Source organism: Xenopus laevis, chromosome 8L, assembly GCF_017654675.1.
Source record: "Xenopus laevis strain J_2021 chromosome 8L, Xenopus_laevis_v10.1, whole genome shotgun sequence".
Taxonomy (NCBI): domain Eukaryota; kingdom Metazoa; phylum Chordata; class Amphibia; order Anura; family Pipidae; genus Xenopus; species Xenopus laevis.
Genome location: NC_054385.1, coordinates 57,737,238 through 57,760,653, shown reverse-complemented (window position 1 = coordinate 57,760,653; position 23,416 = coordinate 57,737,238). Strand labels below are relative to the sequence as shown.

Here is a 23,416-nt window from a genome sequence, read left to right as displayed (position 1 = left end):
CTATGGTAAATGTTGCTGTATGGACATGCATCAAACAACCTTTATAAAGAAATGGCTTTACTTTCATTATTTACTCAGGCTGATTTTAATACTCTTCCTGGTTCCTCCGTTCTACATGGTTCCCAGCAGCACACAGGTGGAACGGCCCAAAGGTCTTAGTAACTAATACAACTTTGCTTTGATTATTTTAATGGTACTCTTGGTATTAAAGCTAATTGACTGGTATAAGTAGCTGGACAGTGAAAACATTTTTAAAATTTTTGCATATATATATTCACTCAGATAACATGAGGATTCATACAATGGGGAAAGGGGCAAAAAAAAAGGAGCCATATTTTATTGTTTATCTTTAATTTGTTATCCCCCACATTTCTGCAGGACTTTACAGAGATTGGCATCAGTGCCTGCCCCAGTGGAGCTTACAATCTAATTTTCCTATTGCATAATATACAATATACATAATTAGGGTCAATTTTCATCATGTGCCAGCAGGGTCAGACTGGATTATTGGGGCCCACTGGGTTCCAGCAGGGGCCCATGAGGGCCAGGGCCCAATGGGTTTTTTACCAGTGTCCTGCCGGCCCAGTCCGACCCTGTGTGTTAGTATGATTTTGGAATGTGGGAGAAAACTGGAGTACCCTGAGGAAAGCCATGCAAACAGACAAATTCCATGCAGATAATGCTTGGGTAAGAATTACATTGAGAACCCAGTGCTGCAGGGATAATCGCTATGTAATTAAACTCTATGATCTTCATGGGGATTTTATGATTAGTTAGGTAAAGTGAGAGAAACAGTGAAGTATATGACCTTACCTTAGTCCCTATTATGGGCCCTTAATGACCCAAAACTATTTAATTTTCTCCTCACTCTAAATGTGGTGTTGTAAGTGGCCTCTATGGCCAAAAGTTTAAAGAAATAATATCACTGTTTGTATGTTTTTTAAAGGAAGAATTAAATTTGACCATTGCTTAGTAAATACATAAATATCAGCTACAAGCCATAAACTTATACGTGAATGCTACACAGCAAAGAAACAGCGTTTGTGTCAATGCATCTCTTCAAAAGAGGCTTTCAGCTTCCCATGTAAGCAGCTGTTCCATTTTCTCAATATATCAAATTAGAAAGATTGTATTCTGTAATATACTAGCCCTAGCTGGAATTAAAACAACACTGTCAATTTCCTGTCACTCCCCTTCACCCCAGTGAAAGTTATCTAAATCTTTATCTGTCCATCTAACTGCCATTTGCTTGCTTTAATTCGTTTTCCTAAGAAATAGACTACATGACAGCAGTTATCATTTGTTTACACCTGTCACTACATATCCCCAATTGTTCTCGGTTTGTCATTTTATATGATATATTATATGTATACATACACTTATATAAATAGCTATATACAGTAAACCAGTGCAACACACAGGACATATTTGCCTTTAGGTAATAACACATGCAGATATCAATCGCAAAGCTTTTTTTAAGCAACATTATGGGGCCCATTTACTTAGCTCGAGTGAAGGAATAGAGGAAAAAAAAACTTCGAATTTCGAATGTTTTTTTTGGCTACTTCGACCATCGAATGGGCTACTTTGACCTTCGACTGCGACTTCGATTCGAACTAAAAATCATTCGACTATTCGACCATTCGATAGTCAAAGTACTGTCTCTTTAAAAAAAAACTTTGACCCCCTAGTTCGCCACCTAAAACCTACGGAAGTCAATGTTAGCCTATGGGGATGGTCCCCATAGGCTTAGCTATCTTTTTTTGGTCGAACAAAAATCGTTCAATCGTTGGATTAAAATCGGAAATCATTCGATTCGAAGGATTTAATCATTCGATCGAACGATTTTTCGTTCGTTCGATCAAACGAATAGCGCTAAATCCTTTGACTTCGATATTCGTAGTTGAAGGATTTAACTTCGACAGTCGAATATCGAGGGTTAATTAACCCTCGATATTCGACCTTAAGTAAATTTGCCCCTATATATTTTAACAGTTTCCATGTAACATTGATGTTGCAGTACACATTCAAAATGTTTTTCTTGTTTCTGCCTTTTCGTGGATAGGATTCCATTTGCACATCTGTAGGTATTCAAAATTTAACTGCCCATAAAGCTGCCAACTTTTCTCTTCTAGATTGAGGTGGCAGCTTATTAGTACATATATGCAGCCCATCTGAGCCTGTCCGACCAATGTTAGCCACAAATCAACCAACTATCTATCGAGCAGGTTTGAAAATCTTGTTGGGTGAGGAGCACAATGGTGAATTGCTGTCAAATGGGACTCTTTAAGCCTGAAATATAACCGTACAACAAAATGGTGCAGGAAAATTGGGAGTAGCAACTCTGAAGCTGGTACTAGGAGTGCTCCTTGAGTCAATAACATGCTCTTGCCTGTCCGTAGTAAATTATTATTTAGCTCTTATTTTTGTGCCCTTTGTTTGAAAATGAAGTGGAATGCATGTGGCTTTTCAATTCCAGTACCATATCTGTCATTCTTTTAATATTGTATCACACAGCATCTTATACTAGAACATTCATTGGAACAGACTCAAACGTGCATTTGTTTTTTCAAAACAGCTCTGCCCGATTCACTTTTTACATAGTCTGTATTTCTTAAGAAGACTTAAGAAACTAAGTTCTGTTTTAGCTTTCATTGCTGTCTTTTTTCTCCTGCTCTTGAAATATTTTACTTTGTTCTTGTAAGCTACCTGACTTCTTTCTTTTACTCCCATGAGCAATACTGGTTACGGACTGCTTTCTAATGGTGGAAAGCCTCCTCCTGAAGTTTTCTCCTGAAAAGAAGTAAAGGAGTGGATCGAAGCAACAGTTGGATGCTGCCAGTGCAAGGGTTATTACCACTGTCTTCTGCATAGCTAAATTTTCTTTACAGTCATTATTTGTTTTCAAAAAATGAAGGTGGATAGTGCGCATGATGTGATATGGTATGAAGCTTAGAAAGAATACCGCCATAACAATGATGATCATCCGAATTGCCTTTTTACGGGATTCCTGTTGCTTTTTCATGGAGTTTTTCATCAGTGTCCTAATGATCATGGTATAGCAGACCAGAATGATGGTAAATGGAATGATGAAGCCAATAACAAGGGAAATATAATTGAGGATCAAAACTATGTCTATATGTTTATCAGGAAGCTCAAAACATTTTGTCCTGTTGCCATCTGTTTTAGATCCAGTCTTCAGAAATGGGGAGCTGGTTACAGTCACAAACACCCATATCCCAGCACAGGCCCATTTGGATCTTTTAATGGACACTAGCTTTAAATTTTTGACAGGAAAAACGATTGCGAGAAAACGAGTAATACTCATTGCTGTTAAAATAAATATGCTGCAATACAAGTTCACGTAGAAGATGTAGGAACTTATCCTGCATAAGAAGTCCCCAAAGTACCATTTACCCCTGCTGACGTAATATGCGATTCGAAATGGAAGAGTGCAAATGAAAAGAAGATCAGAAACGGCGAGGTTTATCATGTAGATATGGAAAGCAGTTCTTTGACTGTAGGTCTTTAGCAGAATAAATAAAGCAAAACTATTACCAAAAAGGCCAAACAAAGTGAACATGGAATAAGTGGTTGAGTAGACTTTGTTCCTGAAATCATCAATGTTGCAGCTGCTATTATAGTCATCTACTGATGATGAAATATCTGTTGAATTTGACATGTTTTCTTCCAAGTATACACCTTCAAGACCTAAAAAAGGAAGAAAATACATTTATTATATTTTTAAATTAAGTTTGTAAAAAAATAAGATAAACTATATGTGTGAACTGGGCCATATCCAAAAGGTTTGTTTCATTGAAACTCCCTAAATAGCTGCCTCATTCATGGTCTCACATTAGAGGGTGGAAGTCATGTCTACATATAAACAAAACATACAAACAAGCCAAGAGTTTGCTGTAGGTTCTAGTAAAAGTGAAATATTGCCAAAAAAACACTCAATTCGCACATGCATTAAAATGAATTCATTCTTTTGTACTGCTGTCTCCATAATATTTTTGTTTGAGCTGAGAGTTGCAGGTGTTCATGTGAATGCTGATTTGCTGGGAATCAGGAAGGCTCATTAAAAAAACCCAGAAGAATGGGGGAAGGTATCATCGCAATTGAACGTGGTAATTGAGCTAGGAAAAAAGATACTGAGATATAAAAGACACATGTTCAAATGTTGTCTCAATTCTTGCCTAACTTTTACTTGTAAGAGGTGGTCTGTAGGTGGCCCATCAATGCTGTTGATGGGTTCCTAGCATTTGGCTGCTTGCTATTGGTCAACCACCAATATGACTATGGGGCTTATTTACTTAGGTTCGGATTATTTTCACAAATTGTATTTTTTCTCTAAAAGGTTATTTTTTTACTTACTCTAAAAATTCGAGACCTATGAAGTGTAAAAGCCACAAAAAACTCTAATATAAAACTTCTTCAAGTAAAGGCAGTTGAGGTCCCATAGAAGTCAGTGGGAGCTGCGCTTATTCTATTGGACCTTTTTTAGGCTGTTTTCCACTTGCTATTGTCAAAAAATCTCAAACGTTTAGAGACATTTTTGGAGCATTCAGCACTTTATTCCATTAGTACTTTTTATATTTGGATTTTTTAATAAAATTCATTGCATTCATGGTTTTTCGACCTTTAACCCTTTAAGTGCCAGCAGAATTTCACATTTTGGTTACGCGAAATGCCAGCCATTTTTTAAACATTTGTGCTCTCTCACTTTAGGGGCATTTTCTGAGGGGAAACCTATAGTTTACCTAGGAAAACTATACATTGTTTTTTTCGGGAGAAACTGAGCTTTTTAAATGTGCCTGAGTTTTCATCTATTTCCACCTCTGCAAAAAGATTTTTAGCGCTAAATACAAAAAAAAATGAAAAATTTCTATTTTTCACAATATATGAATTTATACCAGAAAAATATTTCATTTTACGAATGAAAATCCAACTGATTTGGAAAGCCTCATATCTCTCGAACGTGCCAATACCAGATATGTATAGTTATAGGCAGATTTAGAACTTCTGTACAGCAAAAACTGTCGGCAGTATATTACCGAATTTTGAAAGCAGAAGGCAGAAAATGGCATACTTCAGATTCCAAGGCCACAAAATCCTGAAACATTAGGTTTACCCCAGAAACCCATATATTTTGGAAAAGTACACATTCTGCTGATTCCAAAATGGGTAACTATGTCTCTCTACTCCTAACTACCAAACATCAAAGCTTGTCTGAGCGTAGTGGTTTTTATAAAAATGTATCAAAATTCTGAAAAATCACTTCAAAGGTTTTATTTTGCTGCTCCGCATATCCCACACTGTAATAGGTACCAAGAAAAAGCACCCTGAATATGATTGTCAGGGGTCCACTGAACAGTTCGATGCCCATTGTGCATAGCTTTACCAATTTATCTGGCATTTACAGACCCCAATATGAAGTTAGCACATACAAATTGTCCAGGACTTTACTTCAGCTACTGAAAAATCAACACATTGACTGCATTTTTTGTGGGGTAAAAACACAAAAATATATGTTTACCCCCAAAAACCATATATTTTTGGAAAGTACACATTCTACCGAATCTAAAATGGGTACCCATGCCTTTCTGCTCCAAACGACCGAGTCGCAAGGCTTTCCCAAAATTGACGGTTTTGGTGAAATATCTGAAAATCGCCTCAAAGCTTCAACTTTCCAGCACCCTATCGCCCATGAATCATTACTTACCAAGAAAATGCACCCTAAATATTATTGCCAGGGGTCCACTGAACAATTTGGTGCCCATGGTGCATAGGTTTACCAAAGTATCAGGCATTTAGAGGCCCCAAAATGAAGTTAGCGCATACAAATAGTCCTGTGGGTAACTTCAGCTAATGAAAAATCAACACATTGACTGCATTTTTTGTGGGGTAAAAACACAAAAATATATGTTTACCCCCAAAAACCATATATTTTTGGAAAGTACACATTCTACCGAATCTAAAATGGGTACCCATGCCTTTCTGCTCCAAACGACCGAATCGCAAGGCTTTCCCAAAATTGACGGTTTTGGTGAAATATCTGAAAATCGCCTCAAAGCTTCAACTTTCCAGCACCCTATCGCCCATGAATCATTACTTACCAAGAAAATGCACCCTAAATATTATTGCCAGGGGTCCACTGAACAATTTGGTGCCCATGGTGCATAGGTTTACCAAAGTATCAGGCATTTAGAGGCCCCAAAATGAAGTTAGCGCATACAAATAGTCCTGTGGGTAACTTCAGCTAATGAAAAATCAACACATTGACTGCATTTTTTGTGGGGTAAAAACACAGAAATATAGGTTTACCCCCCAAAACCATATATTTTTGGAAAGTACACATTCTACCGAATCTAAAATGGGTACCCATGCCTTTCTGCTCCAAACGACCGAGTCGCAAGGCTTTCCCAAAATTGACGGTTTTGGTGAAATATCTGAAAATCGCCTCAAAGCTTCAACTTTCCAGCACCCTATCGCTCATGAATCATTACTTACCAAGAAAACGCACCCTAAATATTATTGCCAGGGGTCCACTGAACAATTTGGTGCCCATGGTGCATAGGTTTACCAAAGTATCAGGCATTTAGAGGCCCCAAAATGAAGTTAGCGCATACAAATAGTCCTGTGGGTAACTTCAGCTAATGAAAAATCAACACATTGACTGCATTTTTTGTGGGGTAAAAACACAGAAATATAGGTTTACCCCCCAAAACCATATATTTTTGGAAAGTACACATTCTACCGAATCTAAAATGGGTACCGATGCCTTTCTGCTCCAAACTACTGAGTCGCAAGGCTTTTCCAAATTTGTCGGTTTTGGTGAAATATCTGAAAATTGCCTCAAAGCTTCAACTTTCCAGCACCATATCACCCATGAATCATTACTTACCAAGAAAACGCACCCTAAATATTATTGCCAGGGGTCCACTGAACAATTTGGTGCCCATGGTGCATAGGTTTACCAAAGTATCAGGCATTTAGAGGCCCCAAAATGAAGTTAGCGCATACCAATAGTCCTGTGGGTAACTTCAGCTAATGAAAAATCAACACATTGACTGCATTTTTTGTGGGGTAAAAACACAGAAATATAGGCTTACCCCCCAAAACCATATATTTTTTGAAAGTACACATTCTACCGAATCTAAAATGGGTACCCATGCCTTTCTGCTCCAAACAACCGAGTCGCAAGGCTTTCCCAAAATTGTCGGTTTTGGTGAAATATCTGAAAATTGCCTCAAAGCTTCAACTTTCCAGCATTATATCGCCCATGAATCATTATGTACCAAGAAAAAGCACCCTAAATATGATTGCCAGGGGTCCACTGAACAGTTAGGTGCCCATGGTGCATAGGTGCAGCAAAGTATCTGGCATTTAGAGGCCCCAAAATGAAGTTAGCGCATACAAATAGTCCTGTGGGTAACTTCTGCTAATGAAAAATAAACACATGGACTGCATTTTTTGTGGGGTAAAAACACAGAAATATATGTTTACCCCCCAAAACCATATATTTTTGGAAAGTACACATTCTACCGAATCTAAAATGGGTACCCATGCCTTTCTGCTCCAAACTACTAAGTCGCAAGGCTTTTCCAAATTTGTCGGTTTTGGTGAAATATCTGAAAATTGCCTCAAAGCTTCAACTTTCCAGCACCATATCACCCATGAATCATTACTTACCAAGAAAACACACCCTAAATATTATTGCCAGGGGTCCACTGAACAGTTTGGTGCCCATGGTGCATAGGTTTACCAAAGTATCAGGCATTTAGAGGCCCCAAAATGAAGTTAGCGCATACAAATAGTCCTGTGGGTAACTTTAGCTAATGAAAAATCCACACATTGACTGCAATTTTTGTGGGGTAAAAACACAGAAATATAGGTTTACCCCCCAAAACCATATATTTTTGGAAAGTACACACTCTACTGAATCTAAAATGGGTACCCATGCCTTTCTGCTCCAAACGACCGAGTCGCAAGGCTTTCCCAAAATTGTCGGTTTTGGTGAAATATCTGAAAATTGCCTCAAAGCTTCAAATTTCCAGCATCATATCGCCCATGAATCATTATGTACCAAGCAAAAGCACCCTAAATATGATTGCCAGGGGTCCACTGAACAGTTTGGTGCCCATGGTGCATAGGTTTACCAAAGTATCTGGCATTTAGAGGCCCCAAAATGAAGTCAGCGCATATTCAGCTACTGAAAAATCAACAAATTGACTGCATTTTTTGTGGAGTCAAAACACAGAAATATAGGTTTACCCCCAAAGCCATATATTTTTGGAAAGTACACATTCTACCGAATCTAAACTGGGTACCCATGCCTTTCTGCTCCAAACGACTGAGTCGCAAGGCTGTCCCAAAATTGGTGGTTTTGGTGAAATACCTGAAAATTGCCTCAAAGCTTCAACTTTCGAGCATCGTACCGTGCATGTATCATTACCAGCATAAAGCATCCTAAATATGAATGTGGCGGGGTCTACTAAACAGTTTGATGCCCAATATGCATAGATTTACCAAACTATGTTGCATACAGAGACCCCCAGATCCAAATAGGGCATATGAATTTTCATGTATGACACTCAATATAAGCACCCGGTATGTGTATTATGTGCCATGAGACCCCCTACCAGTATGTAGACCCTAGAAAACCATATATTTTCCGAAAGTATACATTCTGATGAATCTAAAGCAGGTAATGACATATTTCTACTGCAAACTACCAAATCGCAAAGCTATGCTAAACATAACGCTTTTTTTGAAATTTCTCAAAATAGTTAAAAAGCTTGCATTTTACCCCATTATATACCCCACATTTTGTAACGTACCAGCAAAAAGCATCCTAAATATGAACGCCAGGAGTGTACTGAACAGTTTGATGCCTGATATGAAAAGATTTACCAAACTAGGTGGCATACAGAGACCCCCAAATGAAAATAGTACATATGAATTTTCACGTATGACACTCTGACTTCTACAATACAAGCACCCGGTATTTGCATTATGCACCATAAGACCCCCTAACAGTATGGAGACCCTATAAAACTATACATTTTCCAAAAGTACACATTCTGACGAATCTAAAGCAGGTAATTACATCTTTCTACTGCAAACTACCAAACCGCAAAGCTATGCTAAACATAACGCTTTTTTTGAAATTTCTAAAAATAGTCACAAAGCTTGCATTTTACCCCATTATATACCCCACATTTTGTAACGTACCAGCAAAAGGCACCCTAAGTATGAACGCCAGGGGTCTACTGAACAGGTTGATGCCTGGTATGCATAGATAAACCAAACTATGTCGCGCACAGAGACCCCCAAATGAAAATAGTGCATATGAATTTTCACGTATGACACTCTGACTTCTACAATACAAGCACCCGGTATTTGTATTATGCACCATAAGACCCCCCTAACAGTATGGAGACCCTATAAAACTATACATTTTCCAAAAGTACACATTCTGACGAATCTAAAGCAGGTAATTACATCTTTCTACTGCAAACTACCAAACCGCAAAGCTATGCTAAACATAACGCTTTTTTTGAAATTTCTAAAAATAGTCACAAAGCTTGCATTTTACCCCATTATATACCCCACATTTTGTAACGTACCAGCAAAAGGCACCCTAAGTATGAACGCCAGGGGTCTACTGAACAGGTTGATGCCTGGTATGCATAGATAAACCAAACTATGTCGCGCACAGAGACCCCCAAATGAAAATAGTGCATATGAATTTTCACGTATGACACTCTGACTTCTACAATACAAGCACCCGGTATTTGTATTATGCACCATAAGACCCCCTAACAGTATGGAGACCCTATAAAACTATACATTTTCCAAAAGTACACATTCTGACGAATCTAAAGCAGGTAATTACATCTTTCTACTGCAAACTACCAAACCGCAAAGCTATGCTAAACATAACGCTTTTTTTGAAATTTCTAAAAATAGTCACAAAGCTTGCATTTTACCCCATTATATACCCCACATTTTGTAACGTACCAGCAAAAGGCACCCTAAGTATGAACGCCAGGGGTCTACTGAACAGGTTGATGCCTGGTATGCATAGATAAACCAAACTATGTCGCGCACAGAGACCCCCAAATGAAAATAGTACATATGAATTTTCACGTATGACACTCTGACTTCTACAATACAAGCACCCGGTATTTGTATTATGCACCATAAGACCCCCCTAACAGTATGGAGACCCTATAAAACTATACATTTTCCAAAAGTACACATTCTGACGAATCTAAAGCAGGTAATTACATCTTTCTACTGCAAACTTCCAACCTGCAAAGCTATGCTAAACATAACAGTTTTTATGAAATTTCTAAAAATAGTCACAAAGCTTGCATTTTACCCCATTATATACCCCACATTTTGTAACGTACCAGCAAAAGGCACCCTAAGTATGAACGCCAGGGGTCTACTGAACAGGTTGATGCCTGGTATGCAAAGATAAACCAAACTATGTCGCGCACAGAGACCCCCAAATGAATATATAGCAGACAAAATTTCCATGGGCAAAACAAAGTAACAAAGAACAGAGCCAAATGGTATAAAATCAGTAAAATCCAACAAAAACACAAAAATCTATGGATTTTTTTTTAGCCTAATGTAATTAGCAGTCAGAATCAAAGTTTGATTATTTTAGCATGGCTAAATAGGTTTTATGGATAGAAATAAGCGAACAACACCTACACAAAACTGAAAATGAAATAAAATGGCTAAACATGCAATAAAATGTCTAAAAAATCACCAATATCACTGAAATTGCAATATAGTCATCGAAATAACATACAAAAGGTATTGCGCAGTGCAATTAGCAAATACGCTATTCGCAATGGCAATAAAACAGTTTTTACAGCCAAAAAAACAGGCAATGCAATAAAAGAAAAAAAAACACAAAATAATGTATGTGTGCGTACAATATGCAAATTGTGTGTTGTATGTGTGTTGTATGCGTGTTGTATGCGTGTTGTATGCGTGTTGTATTGGTGTTGTATGCGTATGCAAGCGTGTGTAAGTGCTGCGAATATGTGTGACCCCCCCTGATCCCCCAAAATTGAATGTATGTGTGTGTAAGTGTGAATGTAAGTGTATTAGTGCAATAAGTGTGTGTTTGTGTGTGGGGGGGGGCACTTACCTGGGGTGGCAGGCTGTAGGTAGTCCAGGAGGCTGACTTGGAACATTTGGAGACGTCTTCTTTTTTGGCCCTGGTGAGTAGGCGGGGCTTGATGCTCAGGAAGCGCAGGCAGCAGCAGGGCACCTCGATTTTCCTTGCCTGCTGCTGCCTTGGGGCCCCTGGGCGATCTCGCCCCAGGGGCCACTCGTTCCCCACTTCCGCTCGTTGCCTAGGGGCTGGGGGACGAGTTGGAACGGAGCGAGCGGCTTTACAAGCCGCTCCTCCGTTCAGTAAATGCAGGCAGCAGCAGAGCACGCACATTTCGCGTGTCTGCTGCTGCTTTGGGGCCCCTGGGCGATCGCGACCCAGGGGCCCATCTTTCCCCACCTAGGCTCGTTGCCTAGGGGACGGGGAAGCTACCTGGGCCACTAAGAACGGAGCGAGCGGCTTGTAAAGCCACACCTCCGTTCTGAAAGTGCAGGCAGCAGCAGGGCACATATGCTGCACGTGCCTGCTGCTGCCTTGGGGCCCCTGGGCGATCGCGACCCAGGGGCCACTTGTTCCCCGCCTAGGCTCGTTGCCTAGGGGCTGGGGAACAAGTCGGAAACGGAGAGAGCGGCTTTACAAGCCGCTCCTCCATTCAGTAAATGCAGGCAGCAGCAGAGCACGCACATTTCGCGTGTCTGCTGCTGCTTTGGGGCCCCTGGGCGATCGCGACCCAGGGGCCCATCTTTCCCCACCTAGGCTCGTTGCCTAGGGGACGGGGAAGCTACCTGGGCCACTAAGAACGGAGCGAGCGGCTTGTAAAGCCACTCCTCCGTTCTGAAAGTGCAGGCAGCAGCAGGGCACATATGCTGCACGTGCCTGCTGCTGCCTTGGGGCCCCTGGGCGATCGCGACCCAGGGGCCACTTGTTCCCCGCCTAGGCTCGTTGCCTAGGGGCTGGGGAACAAGTCAGAACGGAGAGAGCGGCTTTAGAAGCCGCTTCTCCGTTCCCAAACCTGCAAATGCTGCAGAACGTAGAATCTACGTTCTGTGGCATTTCAAGTTACTTTGCCACAGAACGTAGATTCTACGTTCTGTGGCACTTAAAGGGTTAATAAAGGCCTCTATGTCTCTAATCATCAAATCTATGTATACACTTCTATAAACTAGACACAATAAGCCAAAAATGTTAATTACTAACAGTTCCTCAGAATACATGCAAACACACTCCTTAGCTAAATATAAGGAAGCACTTGACGATGTTTTTAGTTAGAGGAGGCCTGCTGGACTAGCACTTAAAATATAGATTGTTAGGAAGCTTTCCCGTCAGTTAAGGGCCAAAACTCTTTTCCTGTTGCTGTTATTCTAATGTAAAGTAAATACAGACTGCCTTCCAGGAGTAGGAATAGACTGCTAGGAATAGTAGTACTTCACAAGTGTGTATGTAGCAGTGCAAAAACAGGTACCTTCCCTTACTGTCAGACTTGAGTGCGTTAAACCTGAAGGGGACAGTTTTTCCTATCAAAATTGAGATGCGTGGAGGATGAGGCATTTAAAGGAGATGGAAAGGCTTCATACACTTGGGGGTGCCAAATGCTAGGCACCCAGAAGTGATTGTATTAACTTACCTGAAACCCCAGGCCGGTGCTCCTATCAGCAGAAAACTGCACCGGCCCGGGGTTATTCCAGTAAGCACCACAGGGCGATCCTCTTCCGGCATCTTCTTTCTTCAAATTTCCCAGGGGAAACGCATGCGTAGTTGAATAAAATAGCCGACTCAAGTGTGTGAAGCCTTTGATTCTCTTTAAATGAGGCAGTTAAGCCCCCTCACATTCCAACTTGTCAGGTAGAATGACATTCCCCTGTTAAGTAGTGAGTGTTACATACATTGCCATAGTTTACCTTTCCTACCTTGTTGGTAGCCCATTGAGCTTTAATATGCATTTTAACCAGAAAAAAATAAAGATAAAAAATGTTTCCAATAGAGTAATGTGTAATGTAATCTATAAAGCTGGAGTGACTGGATATGTAACATAATAGCCAGAACACTACTTTCTGCTTTTCAGCTCTCTTGGTTTCCACTGATTGGTTACCAGGCAGTAACCAATCAGTGACTTGAGGGGGGGCACATGGGTCATAACTGCACACAGCTCTATTTTACATCATTTTAGTAGAAACAAAAACAAACACTTAGTAGTAGTAGTGATGGGCGAATTTATTCACCAGGCGCGAATTCGTGGTGAATTCCCACGATTCGCAGCCAACGAATACATTAAGGAAACCGCCGCAAAAATTCCCCAGCGTCCAAAAAAATGGACGCCGGTGCAATTTCGCCAAAAAAATGGACGCCGGTGTCAAAACCGGACGCCAGCATTAAAAACGAGACGTTTTCACTGTTTTGCGAATTTCGCAGGAAAGCCGCAAATTTTTCTGCAAAGCGAAACGCCCCAAATTTGCCCATCAATAAAGTAGAAGTACTTCACAGCAGATAATCAGGTTTTGTTTTAATTCATGTCTGTGAATCTTTAAATTGGCTCAGTGCTGCTTGTGGAATGTTTGAAAAAAAAAAAAATAGCTGAACAGATATGCAAATAGCAACAAATCTTGGGACTTATTACAACATTCCATGATCATTTTGTGTATAATTCCTTCTCTAATGGAATACAAAGCATGCATATTTGGGACATCACCCCATTTTGTGAACGCCCTCTTTAAGCTTTTGAATCTGGTGTAAAATGGGTTTATGTTATATAACCAGACAATACTGTCCCTTTCTAAGGACTCTGTACTGTAATTGAGGACAATACCTTTTAGATCTTGCTAGAGTCATACATAGATCTGAACCAACTTAAAGTAGGATCTAGTTTCATATATACAGCTCTAAAGGGCTGTTACTGGAAAACATTAATACCTGGTTTTGCATATTATTTATACACATGACCGTTGTTATCATATTATTTTTTTGGTTTATACCTTACTTGTATATATGTATATATATAATTGTGTGCCTCATTAAAGGGATACTGTCATGGGAAAAAAACATTTTTTCAAAATTAATCAGTCAATAGTGCCGCTCCAGCAGAATTCTGCACTGAAATCCATTTCTCAAAAGAGTAACAGATTTTTTTATATTCAATTTTGAAATCTGACATGGGGCTAGACATATTGTCAACTTCCCAGCTGCCCCAAGTCATGTGACTTGTGCTCTGATAAACTTCAATCACTCTTTACTGCTGTACTGCAAGTTAAAGTGAAATTACCCCCTCACTTTTCCCCCCAGCAGCCAAACAAACAAACAATGGGAAGGTAACCAGATAACAGCTCCCTAACACAAGATAACAGCTGCCTGGTAGATCTAAGAACAACACTCAATAGTAGAAACCCATGTCCCACTGAGACACATTCAGTTACATTGAGTAGGAAAAACAGCAGCCTGCCAGAAAGCATTTCTTTCGTAAAGGGCAGGCACAAGTCACATGACATGGGGCACCTGGGAAATTGACAAAATGTCTAGCCCCATGTCAAATTTCAAAATTGAATATAAAAAAAATCTGTTTGCTCTTTTGAGAAATGGATTTCAGTGCAGAATTCTGCTGGAGTAGCACTATTAACTGATGCGTTTTGAAAAAAACATGTTTTCCGATGACAGGATCCCTTTAACTAAATTGGTTCCCAAGCAAAAGGTACTTGTACACATTAGTCAAAACTAATGCTCATTGAAATCAGAGATATAAACTAGCCCCTTTCTGTTTTCCTTTAAGACTTACCGACAAGTATCGCATACAATTATATATGTGTATAACAATACAGAAGTAACAAAAGTAACAGAATTTTAGATCCAATTGTACATTTGTTTCTATCTGTCTTTAATGTGCTGAGAAGAAAACATTTGTAGATATCTGTGAAAATCATTAACGATAATACTTTGGAAGTCATCCAAGAAAAATGGAATAGTGGAAAAGTTGCATAACTGAATGATAGCTTAATGCATTCACCAAAAATTAGAAATAATTCTACAGCTGAACACTAGGCTATATTTGTAGGAGATCAGGGGGCCTTGCTGAATAAGACCACTAATATTTACATGCCCAATTGGAGTAGTTAACTGTGTGTGGTGCAAGTCTAGCCCCTTAGTACATAGACTTGGATCATAGATGGCCTTTTCAAAAGTAATAAAAAAGATTCAGCATGGTGAATAGATATAAGGACTTAGAGTTATAGGTGCAAGTGTTACATTGCTAAGCCTTAGATGCCCATAGGCCCAACACTTGCACCCATGCTTTGTGAAGTATAAACTGTATCAATCTCATGCCAAAAATCAAATTCAGTACACAAGGCGCAGAGTAGAGTGCTTAATGGAGCATGGCAACCCTAATATTAAACACTGCTTTGAACATGAATGGTGCACAAATAAGTGGAGTGTATTTGATGAGGGCCAAAGTGTTAGGTGTAACTCCCAGGGAGTGAAGTGCATTGTGGCAAAAATAGGAAACCTTTTAGCCTGTTTTTCACACTTTGCGCCTTGACCCCATTGGTAAAGGAGTCCCTTAGCCTCAAACCAAACAACTGATGTATCTGCAAACAATGCATAACAAACATTTTAAAAGCCAACTTTTAACTAAAAAATATAGAAACTTTGCTTCTGGGCTATATTAAGACTCAATGGGGCTCATTTATCAACACTGGGCAAATTTGCCCGTGGGCAGTAACCCATAGCAACCAATCAGCGATTTGCTTTTTCCAAGCAGCTGCAAGTAGAACAATGAATGCAACAATTTGATTGGTTGCCGTGGGTAACAGCCCACAGGCAAATTTGCCCAGTGTTGATAAATGACCCCCAGTGAGCTTTAAATATGCATTTGCTTCTGCCAAACTATACTAGTATTCCTTATTGCCATACTAGCCCTTTAATAATACTCAGCCAGCTGTTTCACTAGTTCTGTGATTTAATGTACCACAGTTCATTTCATCTATACATAGATGGAGTAATTCATATATTTATGCTCTTATCTAATGTAGCGTATCATTGTTAGTTGTTTTATTAATTTATTCTTCTTTCATCTTGCCTTATTTTTCTTTTTGAGGACCACACACAGTTGGTTTATTGCCAGTAACCTACTGTCCATTCATCAAAGGTCAACCTCTTTTAGCATATTTCACATGAATCTATGGGGAAAGATAATGAAACAGAAAATTAGACAGGAAGAAATTTATGATAATCAAGTATAAGTGCAAAATAATGGGCAGATAATCTTTTTCCATTCTATTTTGGTTTCCCATGAATCAGTGAGACTTAGCACACAAATACTGCAACTATTTTTGCTTCTGCCTCCTTTAGTTACAATTAATACATATTTATTATTAATGCTTTTGAACAATAAACAATATGACCCAGTGTGACATTTTCTGTTAATGCATAAAACATTGTTGTTGAAGAGTTTATTCTGTAATTCCAATAAAACATGAGATAAACTGAGAGAAGCAACACATTGCTTTATTATCAGTCCAAAAGTTTATAAGAAAAGGTCACATGAATTGAGCTATTAGTTCATTTGCATTTTGCAGTGCTGTCCAACTTCTGTGGTACTGAGGGCTTTAATTTTTCTGGCCTATGTGGTGGAGGGCTGATAATGGAAGCCAGTGTTATCCACTTCATGTTAAAGCCACAATCACTTTTAGCCACACCCATGTAACTACAAGAACTTTTAAGACCATGTCCACATTAATGGTGGTAGCACACCAAAAAAACAAATGGTTGGTGCCCACTGCAATCCATATGCCTCCTCCTCCCTTTTAGATAACACAGCACCTCCAGCACATGATTAAACATCTTAGGGCTCCGAACAACAGTTCCAAATGCTAACAACCCCCCAGAACATACCCCTACCAAGCTACCCTACCAGATAGCGTAGGGCAGGCACAGAGTATGGCACACACAGGGAGCATAGAGCAGGCAGAGTATGGCACACACAAGGAACATAGGGCAGGCAGAGTATGGCACACACAGGGAGCATAGGGAAGGCAGAATAAAACAGGAGACAGGGAAACCTATCAGGACCACTCTAAAATGAACAATTCATACTGTGCTACATAAAGTGACACCGTGCTGATGCCCCTCTAGCAGTTTGACTGAGATGTGAACAGGTGAACAATGTGGGCACTTTCAGTCTGGGTCAGTGTTGTAAACAGTCAATGGCTTTACATGTGTGAAACGTTCAGGGCTTTAGAGGAGCGAACAATAGATGCAGGGGGGATTACAGATATGAATTTTACTGTCTGAATATAAACATGATTTTACTGTCTGAATTTGACGTGTAAATAATGCAGGGGCCAGTTCAGTATCTCCATTTTTCAGAAGTTATTATAAAGTGCAACACAAAAACTATACTACACAATGAGAATTCAGAACGTTACTAAAATAGAACATTTTACAACTCTATCAGTAGCAATTGAATAACATGTGAGAATAACAAAATTTGGCATATTAATGTCGCAATGAGGAATATATGCATCTTTCTCGAGGCCTATTAATGTCAGTACAAAACTTCGAAAACTTTAACAAAAGTTCCCATTCTGTTTTACCGCCATTTTTAATGGTATTTTTCAATTACAATGGTGCAGCAGCCACATTAGCATCTCATTATCTTCATCATCCTCCAAACAAATATCCCACATTTATATCTTATGTATTTACATGTATTTTTTGCCACACAGCATTTAGTAAATAAGTGATGTCTACCCAAAATATGCATGATTTATTGATGTGAACTGTGAAGCAGATAAATAAGCTGAAATCGAGCAAAATTGTTCACTTTACAAACATCTATTCATATTACGAACATTTTTTCCAGTTGGTGACTAATATTACAGTTTTTTTTCTGCAAACATACATTACGGTCAAAGGAAATTTTGCTGCATTTTTGGTTTTGATGGTGAAATGTAAAATTTCACAACAAATACATGCCTGCTCAAACATTCACTCATTACTTGCTTTTACTAAATTCTGAACAACAGGTCTTGGGCAAGTTTTACAAAGTTACACAGAGACTGAGAGGATTTGTCAGGGTAATGATATTGACCCCAGAGTGATGAATAACAATACAAAGATAAGTGCTTTTTCTGAACATAAATGCTTCTTGTACTAACAGCATGCGTAATGTGTGTGCCTAATTTGCTATTGATCTCATTCCACTTTCCATTATTTCCAGAAGCAAAAAAATGACTACAAAAAAATATGCTGCAGATAAATGAACATGAAACCAATTCTAATGATGTTTTAGTCTGATGTTACTTCACATGTAGGTGTTTTTTTTTTCTTCAGAAAAGCACAGTCATAATGGACACAATTTAAGTCATACAGATGTTTCAGATTTTTTTCATTTGTTTTGTGTGTGTGTCCTAAGGACTTAAGGAGAAATTCTTACTAATTCTCTCATTTTAGTTTCGTTTGTACTTAGAAATCGAGGTCATTTACTTCCAAAAACGTATTTCAATAATATTGTATGCAATAAAGCCATGTAACTGTCACCTTTTTTTCAAAAACGGCAACCTTGAATGATCTAGTTGCCTGTGTGGCCCCTGCCTGATGTTACCTTATGTTTAACCTTTCCTCCCATGGCATAATAAAGCTGAATATTTTCCAATTTTACGGCAGTTAGCAGTTTCCTTCTGTTAGATTGAAGGTGATTATTATTATTAATATTTTGACTTCTATAGTTTGAAGTTATCCAGCAACCTCAAGCATGTGCCGCTGATGGGGGAGAATATGTTTTTCTGTTTTGGCCCGTCAGTTATGGTTCACTGCCAGCAGCATTTGATTATACAGATCAGCAGTTATGTCGCACTTCACAAGCACAATTGATAGCACAGATAATGTGTTGCATATGGCCAGCTTTACTGCAGGACTTGCAAAGTAAATAAGTAAGGATTTGTAAGTGTTCATTGAACTAATTTATAGCTCTGATTTCTCAGCATGACGCTAATATCTGGCATTGGTTCTTTTTTTATCACATACAGGGACAGATTAAATTCCAATTTTCAATAGACTTCTAGTGAGCGTTCATGTGATGATTCATGAGCTAAGTTTTGCTGACTGAATTGAGTCATACAAAGTAGAAAAAAACCCAGCTGTACAGTGGGACCCCCCACCATGTGAATTATTTACTTAAAATTGGGAAGGTTACTTTTTTCCCCTCCTTTGTTTGAGCAGGGTTCCTATATCATGTACTACTCATGAGTAGGTGCAAAGTCTTGGGGTCCTTAAAAATCATATACATGTGGAGGATTCCGTAGACTTCTAGCACTAATTTGCTAATAGTAAAAAGTGAAAAATGGGACAGTTTTATCACACAATGTACAGTTTTTCCCCAAATTCCATTTTAATTGCACCCCACTTGCAACAAAATTCTGCATATGTCGCTATGCATGATTCTAATAGAATCCTAATGCATCAATAAGCACACTAAAAGAATGCTAATGCCATTTAATTGTCATAAACACCACTTTTCACTGCAATTTGTTTTTGGAGTCACAAAAATGAAGCTACTGTCTGGTCTGGAGATAATAGTAGCAGGAAGGACTAAATGGCGCTGAGCCAAACTATACAGAAGTACAAGGAGCAAATTAAACACAAGTAACTTTAATGAATTGCATTTATATAGTGAATAAAGTAGCCACTATTGTAAAATACAAGGATATTATAAGTCACAGAGGAGTTCCATGACCATATAAAAGCACAATGCCGAAGGTCATGGAATTCCACGGTGCCTTCTAATATCCTCATATTTATTATAATACACAAGTTTCAGTGAGTCATGTGACAGAAATTACATCACTAAACTCGGATTATAACCGATGACATAACTAAGCACCGTTTCTAAAGATATAATTTACAGGATCTTTCATGGCTCTTGTGTATTGTAAATTAATATATTAAAATGTATTTCTTTATGACGCAAATTCTCCGGGTAGTCTAAAGGGATTCCAGCAGTGAGAGTTTTATCACAGTAATTGATACTTTCCTGACTGTCAGACTAAAAATCTTGGCAGTCAGTGAAGAGTTTTAACAAGTTGGCACATTTTCAAAGCATTTTATGCTTTTTCAAATGTTCCAGAATTGATTTGACTCCCTCAAAACATACACAAAAATGCAGCAGGTGAAATCATATAAAAACAAGATATGTATCTGAGTTTGAAAATCTATTTGGAGACTTAGGACATGGAAGGACCATTGTCGCCTCTCACACAGTGTGCAAGGTTCATGCAAGGCAGCATTTAAATGACTGAATGATGCCTCATACTGGAAACACTCACTGTACATTGTATTGACCTTCAACTTTGAATTTAACAAGGAAACAGGAATTATCCACTATAGTCAAAACAGCAGGTTTGTGTCAGAGAGTTTACACTAACTATTCTATAAATATATCCTTTCTGAAAAGGCTTCATTTTGATCTTGCCGCCATGCAAATTTCCAGTAAATACATGGCTGGGGATATATTAAAAGAAAAGCTCAGAATCTACTTTAAAACTTTGAAAACACTCTTGTAAGAGGAAATCTGTGTATGGAGTGCAGCAGAGAGTGATGGGTCTGCGGCACCCCTGACTAATGGTCCAATTCATTCATCACCTCAAAGAGATGAAAGAAATGATGCGCTTGTCCTAGTAGCATCATCTCCTTGAATAAATACGATCTGGAAACCCGTTATGCAGAAAACTCCAAATTACAGGAAGCCCATCTCTCATAGGGGTATATTTATCAAAGAGTGAAGTTAATAGGGAAGTTCTGTCACTAGAGTGAAATTCCGCCTCTCTCCATTCATTTCTATGGGATTTTTATAGGCGTATTTATCAAAGGGTGAACTTTCACTTCACCCATTGATAAATACGCCTTTCAAAATCCCATAGAAATGAATTGAGAGCTGCGGAATTTCACTCTAGTGGCGGAACTTCACTCTTTGATAAATTTACCCCATAGGGTCTATTTTAAGCAAATAATTCAAATTTTTAAAAACGTTTGCATTTGTCTCTGTTGTGATAAAACCGTACCATATACTTGATCCTAAATAAGCTTCATGAATCCATATTGGTGGCAAAAACCATTCTGTTTGGCTTTTTTAGGGGCCGATTCATCAATAGTCGAATATCGAGGGTTAATTAACCCTCGATATTCGACTGGGAACTAAAATCGTTCGACTTCGAATATCGAAGACGAACGATTTTGCGCAAATCCTGCAATCGATCGATCGAAGGATTTTTCGTTCGATCGAACGATTAAATCCTTCGAATCGAACGATTCGAAGGATTTGAATCCAACGATCGAATCCTTCGAACAAAAAATCACAGGCAAGCCTATGGGGACCTTCCCCATAGGCTAACATTGACTTCGGTAGGTTTTATCTACCGAAGTAGGTGGTCGAAGTATTTTTTAAAGAGACAGTACTTCGACTATCGAATGGTCGAATAGTCGAACGATTTTTACTTCGAATCGTTCGAATTCGAACGAATTTAACCAATTCGATGGTCGAAGTACCCAAAAAATACTTCGAAATTCGAAGTTTTTTACATTCGAATTCTTCACTCGAATTTTGTAAATCTGCCCCTTAATGTTTAAATGTGTTTTTTAGGGGACCCAGGTATCAGATTAATATTACTGAAAAAAACAATATCCGGAAAACCCCAGGTCCCAAACATTCCGGATACAGTTTTAGATCATATAGCCATACTTAAGTTGTTACACAGTATAACAATACATCATGTGTACTTTCAGTTATGATATTTCAGGCAAAGTGCCAATTCCAGGTGCCCCTCGAAAATGTCCTGAGCAAAATGAAAAAGGGTCACATTGGGTACTCCAGTGTTACTCTGATGCCATGCTGTGACTTATGTGGCAGTCCATAGTTTTCATGGTCCTGGCACCATTAAAACTGGTTTTCCACAATCAAAATGGAATCACAAAGCATGTCAGCTAAGACAATGTGTTGTGGTGTAAAGGTTGCATATTCAATATCAGTATGATTTTTGTGCAAAGTTTGAGGGACTTATAGAATCCACAAGACTTGGCTGTTAACAAGAAATTCCTAGTTGAAGACGATGCATAAACTGATATCCGCAGTTGTATGAACAGTTCCATATAGGAGAGCCAATTCATTCCATCCTTCTGTGAAATTCATTCACTTATGGCAATAAAAACGTATCCCATAACACCACTAGTTTTGCCATAAGAATTCTACATAACTGCCATTATATAAGAACGATGCACAAATTTGTGCAGCTGGTTTTTGGACATGTGGCCAATTCATTCCTTGAAATCAAACAATCTCACTTGCACATGGTGATTTATGATTGGTTGAGATGCTGCACAATATTTCTACTGTATAAAAAAGCCCTAAGACCAATAACTAGCAAAACTGTTGCTATCCTGCTTATCTACAATTCTCGGCATCCTCAGTCACACAGTTACTAATTTGCTGCACAGATACTTCAGAGGCACAGAGTTCTTTCAGAAAGGTGGAGTTCCCAAGATAGAGCCCTGAGATAAACTTTTGAAATCTAAGATGATTACATGATAAAAAAAAAAAATATTCCAGAAAGAAAAATATGGAGTGTTAACCTTTTGAGAAAATAGCACAGAATATTGGCTTACCATGTAATGACTTGTCTTAATCTAACAACATTGGAAGGATTCCCTGGTGCTCAGTATGAAACTGGCTTGTGAATGAAGAATCTTCTCTGTTCTGTGAGGCAGCGAAGTGAACTGAGTTTTATTTGAACTCTCTGTAACATTCATGTCTCTGCCTGCACCGCCCAGCTCCCAGTCACACCACATCCAGCTGCCTAAAAGTCTGACATCAAAGCAGTCTCTACAAATTATTCACCATTACTTTATGCTGCCTAATGCTTTCAGTTTGTCTTTTTTTAATTACCATTCTATATTCTTTACTGGCACATAAATAGAAACATTACATATTTAAAAAAAAAATCCTAATCATGCTTACACATTATTATATGTTACATGTATGCTATTTTTTTTTTCTTTGCCTTTTTTCCTTTGTACAAATTTAATATAGCTTTTGCAAACCGGGAAACCGTTTAGTGACCAGTGAAATAAACATTGCAAATTGTATCGTTTGCACCAGTGCGCAGTGTATGTAATAAAACTTCTGACTTAAAAAGTTATGTTGCATAAGATCATGACGCTTTCAAGGACTTGGTCAAAGTGCAAAATGTGCAATTCATATTTGCAACACAATAACAGTTTGATGAAGAATTACATTGC

At 38.6% G+C, this 23,416-nt stretch overlaps 1 protein-coding gene across 2 annotated transcripts; it reads right to left on the bottom strand.

The window, feature by feature from the left end:
- Positions 1-1,915: 1,915 nt before the first annotated feature.
- cysltr1.L (cysteinyl leukotriene receptor 1 L homeolog) lies at positions 1,916-22,897 on the bottom strand. 2 transcript variants are annotated; one of them, XM_018229984.2, is made up of 3 exons: positions 22,784-22,897; positions 16,206-16,305; positions 1,916-3,711 (listed from the first exon to the last, which is right to left on the bottom strand). In XM_018229984.2, exon 3 carries the CDS (start codon positions 3,680-3,682, stop codon positions 2,645-2,647), a length of 1,038 nt encoding a protein of 345 aa, XP_018085473.1. In that variant the 5' UTR covers positions 3,683-3,711; positions 16,206-16,305; positions 22,784-22,897; the 3' UTR covers positions 1,916-2,644. The 2 variants fall into 2 exon arrangements, with proteins under 2 accessions (XP_018085473.1, XP_041428720.1); XM_041572786.1 differs by lacking the exon at positions 16,206-16,305.
- Positions 22,898-23,416: the final 519 nt, after the last annotated feature.